Source organism: Lactuca sativa, chromosome 9, assembly GCF_002870075.4.
Source record: "Lactuca sativa cultivar Salinas chromosome 9, Lsat_Salinas_v11, whole genome shotgun sequence".
Lineage (NCBI taxonomy): Eukaryota > Viridiplantae > Streptophyta > Magnoliopsida > Asterales > Asteraceae > Lactuca > Lactuca sativa.
In genome coordinates, this window is record NC_056631.2 from 22,541,812 (window position 1) to 22,546,924 (window position 5,113).

The 5,113-nt window shown below is 35.4% G+C and overlaps 1 protein-coding gene across 1 annotated transcript; it reads left to right on the top strand.

Moving 5' to 3' along the window:
* Positions 1 to 1,751: 1,751 nt before the first annotated feature.
* LOC111882587 (rho GTPase-activating protein 5) lies at positions 1,752 to 4,888 on the top strand. The gene is made up of 5 exons (XM_023878958.3): positions 1,752 to 2,453; positions 3,083 to 3,203; positions 3,330 to 3,449; positions 3,905 to 4,135; positions 4,220 to 4,888. Exons 1-5 carry the CDS (start codon positions 1,990 to 1,992, stop codon positions 4,715 to 4,717), a joined length of 1,434 nt encoding a protein of 477 aa, XP_023734726.1. The 5' UTR covers positions 1,752 to 1,989; the 3' UTR covers positions 4,718 to 4,888.
* The last annotated feature ends 225 nt before the right edge of the window (positions 4,889 to 5,113 follow it).

The window sequence follows — 5,113 nt, forward strand, 5'->3', positions numbered from 1 at the left end:
AAAGAGTGACATGCCAATAGAATTGTGGTGATTAGTATTATACAAGTACTCGATTAAGTAGAGGTAAATGTGAAGTATAGTTGGCTCGAAAAGGCCAATTAAGTGAATATGACCTAGTAAATGTGGGTATAACAATTTTTGGGAGGCAAACCAGAGTTTTAGCTGGTGGGCGAGGCGGAGACAGTGGTGCAGTGGAGAAGGTGGATGGCGTTGTGGAGACAGGTTGATGAACAAGTTGTTTGGATATGTTGTCAAGTTGGGTGGTGGTAGATGCAGAGGCGGCTAAGATTTTAGCCATGGTGTGAGCAAAAGGGCTTCCATGGATTATTTGATGATGGGGGAGGGGGGTCTTTTTTTGGTTTCATGGTGAGGGATGAAGAGAAGGTCAATGAAAGCACCGATGGTAGCCAACTTCGAGCTTGGCGAAACTCCACAAAGAGAAAGGAAGAGGGAAGATGACAATGGAGCAATTTTATGATATCTATTCATATGCAAAAATTCACACATAAATACTTAAAGGAAATTGTAACGGCTAAGTTCTATTGACTTGGTCTAATGCCTTCTAAACAGGAGAACAAAAAGGAACATAAGAATAATGAAACATGCATGCAAGACTTGTACTTCCACATCGTGGGTACAAGCTTATTGGTAGCTTACTCTTAAGGAAATATGCTTGACTCATAAAGTATCCTTGATATTCAGTTTCATTCAATTAAGGTAGTGAGCTGGTATGTTCCAGTTGCATTTGTGCCTACTGATCCCATCATGAGTTTCCTTTGAGATGTCCATGGTGATCTTGCTATCACCCATCACAAACTTCACTCGGAGTCGGATATTGCTAATAATATTGAGCTTGCTTACATAACTTCTCTGGATAACTAATTCAATTTTATTGTTGTTTAAGTTTTTAACTATCCTTTTACGATTTTAATTAACGTTTATGTTTATAGTAGGTTTTTCATGATATATTATTTTTAATTCTAGTTTTATTTAGTTAATTTTAAACAAGTAAATGTTTTAATTTTTCTTATAATAAAATAAAATTACGTGGGTTGCAAAAGATGAAAAAGATGAATTTTCATTTGTAAAAGTTTTTAGAATTGTAAATAAGGATTCGAGGGATGAACTTCCTCTATTTTAAGAAAAAAACATATTTCAGTTGTCTAGTTTTTGAGCTTTCTCTTAATATTTTTTTTAAATTCATGTTTTTCGTTACTCACAAAAAATATATAATTGTCCCGAAAATATTCTGGAATATAATTATATTCATTCATTTTCGTCTAAAATTAACGATGATTTGTTTGTAATAAGGTGCATGTAAGTGAATTCAGGAAACTTTTTTAACAATTGAAATTGATCTAATCATGTGATAAAAAATAAAAATAAAACTAACAACTAATCATATCATATAACTATATATATCACACGGAGTCATTTTAGTGAATAATTTTAATTTTAAAATAAGAGCCTTAACTCATATACGAATCGGGTAAAAGTCCCTAATCCGCTAAGTTTAGCAACAGACCGTTTCCTCTGCTTTTTGTCATATTCTAATGTTTAACAAAAGTAAACACAATCTCAATCGGATTTTACAAACTAGTCGACCTTAAATTCAAACACAAAGAAATTGTACAAATCTCAAAGCACTAGGTACCACCAATTAATACATAATCTATCTGTACATAGCAACTATCTCTTTGGCAAAGAATTACCTAGAATCACGATAAAGTGTACATGGTGGAAGAAAAAAATAATGAAAAAAGAAGAAGAGAATTCTGATTATTTAATCTTTCGATGTTCACTTGTTACCATCCAAAATCCTTGCTTCAATCCAACTCATTATTCTTCCCCCAATTCTTCCAAATTCACCAAACTCCATTAAAGAAAACCCTAGATTACCCATCAATCCACTCAAGATATCTCCCTTCGCTTAAAACCCAAGTTATAATTTTCAAAAAATTGTAGAAATATCAAATTTCTATTTTTGAAATGACAGAAATACTTCAATCGCCACTACGGATATCTTCTTCTCAAAGCTCTCTGATATCATTAGATGACAATGATGGGTTACTCCAACAAACACATCATCAGTTTGCGTCTTCTTCTTCCCTTATTAACCCTTGTCCCAATTTGTACTCGGTAGCTGTGTCTGTATGTAATACAGAAGAGAGAGAAAGAAGAAAGAGGAGAGAGAGGGAAGAAGAGGATAGAGAGCTGTCATTGTTGGCTGTTGTGGTTACTGTTTTTAGAAAATCACTCGTTGGGTCTTGTAATAGCGTGAAATTTGAAGATTTCCCTTGTGATAATAACTCAAAGAAATCTTCTAAAATGGAGATTGGAGTGCCTACGGATGTTAGGCATGTTGCTCATGTCACGTTTGATAGGTTTAATGGGTTTCTTGGTTTACCTGTTGAATTTGAGCCTGAGGTTCCCAGAAGACCTCCCAGTGCCAGGTTTGTGTTTCTTTCCAATTTTTGTATTTGTGCATTGGGGACTTGTACTGTACTACCCTGCAACTCATTTCTTTTTTTAGTGTGTTTTGCTTGTATGATGAATTTGGGGCTTTTCTGGTAGAAGAAAGATGCACATTGACATTTTTAGGTCAAATGCTAACCAATTTTGAGTCTTCGACACCAAAAGGCGATGATGATTCTTATTATTGGAAAAAACATGATAACTACTAACTAATTAAAACTTGATGAACATACAAGTAGGAAAAACAACCAGGTTGAATTACCAACAAAAATCTAGGGCTATGTTAAATGAAGCAATCGGGACTTCACATTTCTTGATATTGAAACTTTTATCAGCAAAATATGCAAATAATCATTCATTTTCTTCAAATTCTTGTTTTGGCTTCAAACTTGAATCTATTTGAATTATGAAAGTAATCGTTTTCCCTAATTTGTTATCGCCAACCAATTTATTGCCTTTTGCATTCGATTTCCCTGCTTCACAAAGGATCCATATTTGATTCTTTCTTGTAAAATTATTCATCTTCTCTAATGAAAACTGATAAAAACAATCTTTTGTTAGATTTTAAAAAATCAAAATATAAAAAAGTTTGAGTTTCTTTTTGCAGCACAAGTGTGTTCGGGGTTTCAACTGAATCTATGCAGCTGTCATTCGACTCTAGAGGAAACAGTGTTCCAACAATTCTTCTGATGATGCAAAGACGCTTATATGCTCAAGGAGGCCTTCAGGTGTGTTTTCTTTCTGAACAAATAATGTTTGTAAAAAGAAAATATTAAGTCCTTCTTTCTGCATTAAGTCAAAAAGAAACTCCCATATAATATAGCTTACTGATATTCCCTAATCTTCCATTCCAGGCAGAAGGAATTTTCAGAATCAATGGTGATAATGGACAAGAAGAGCAAATAAGAGAACAACTTAACAGAGGAGAAGTTCCTGAAAACATTGATGTACACAGCTTAGCAGGTCTTATTAAGGTATTCTTTTAATTTTTCCCATTTTAATGATAAAAATGATGTTCAAAACCTTTTCTATTAAGTCGTTTTTTTTTTGTATTAACCTATTAAGTAAAAAAGAAACAACACAAAGAGGTGGATCGACCCCCTTTCACATAACATGGAGATAGACACATGTCAGTAGGTGGGGTCCACCTCCATGCTTATTGATCTTCAAGTTCTTGTCAAGCCAACATTGATGATGACCAATCTTCTTGGATTTTTGTGGTTATTAATGTTGACACCTTGTGATAATTGAATTCGATTCAAGTACATTGAATTGTTTATTGATGTGTGTACAGCTGGTGTTTTAATCAAACAACTACACCATGTGTGATAAATGTTTTATGTCTTGTACTTTCTTGAATTTACAATTTTAGCCCCTTTGACTTTGACATCAAAAAGTCAAAATGAAAGTGTGTTGCTATTTGTTTCAGGCTTGGTTTAGAGAACTTCCAAATGGGGTTTTGGATTCGATTGAGCCAGAGCAAGTGATGCAAGCACAGTCAGAGGAGGAATGTGCTCGGCTTGTGAGGCTGCTTCCATCAACAGAAGCTTCATTGATGAATTGGGCTGTGAATTTAATGGCAGATGTTGCTCAACTTGAACATCTAAACAAGATGAATGCTCGTAACATTGCTATGGTGTTTGCTCCAAACATGACTCAGGTATGTGAGCTTTAAGGGGGTTGTACATCTGAGTACAAAGTAGTTATGCGTGTGTTTATTTATGACTTGTGTTTCTTGTTGCAGATGGCGGATCCTTTGACTGCACTCATGTATGCTGTCCAAGTTATGAACTTTCTCAAGACTTTGATTGTGAAGACACTTAGGGAGAGAGAAGATTTGATAGTCGAGGCGGGGCCCACGTCAAAGTTTGATCATTTTGATGAGAACAACGGGCCCCACTGCTCTGTTTGGGGAACATTAGATGAGACGAATGATGAAGGGGAGGATCAAGATTTTTCAATCAAAGAACCCACCTTGGAAAGCCATGAAAGTACTTGTAAAGATGATTTGACTTCTAGAGGTCAAAGTCAAAGTCAAACTACTAGGGTTGAAGAAGAGGGTGGTGGTAGGGTGGTTGAAGGTGGTGGTGGTACGATGGCTGAAATTCTGAAGAGTAGAAATGCACAGTCGAGTAACTTGAGTCTTAAGAAGGCGTTGAGAAAAAATGTAGAGAAAAGCAAAGGAAGCACGATTGTGAGCCGTTTAAATTCAAGAACAGAGAGGATTGAGGCATGGCGGTGAAGCGGTGTTGTGGGGCGGGGCGTGGTGGTGGTGGGATGGTTATCTATTTGACCGTTGGTCAGAAAAAAAGTGGAGCTTTATGTAATTTGGTTTGGAGTTGTAATGTGGTATATGCTATTTGCATGCCAATGGTTTGTTTATGATTTTTATATGCATATGGGGTTTTGATCATATTGATCTCTTGTTTATTCGGTTCATATTAGGGTTCATTGACTGATCTTCTATTCTCACTTAAACATGTTTATAGTATATAAATTTGACTTCCATTTGATACATCAAGTTTGATCCATCCAACCAAACAATTAATCTAAGTTATGCAATCGCTCGGTCCAGTCCAATTGATCAATCCATTGTATCCGTTAGTTTATCTATCCTTTTAAATTTGTCACCAAACCC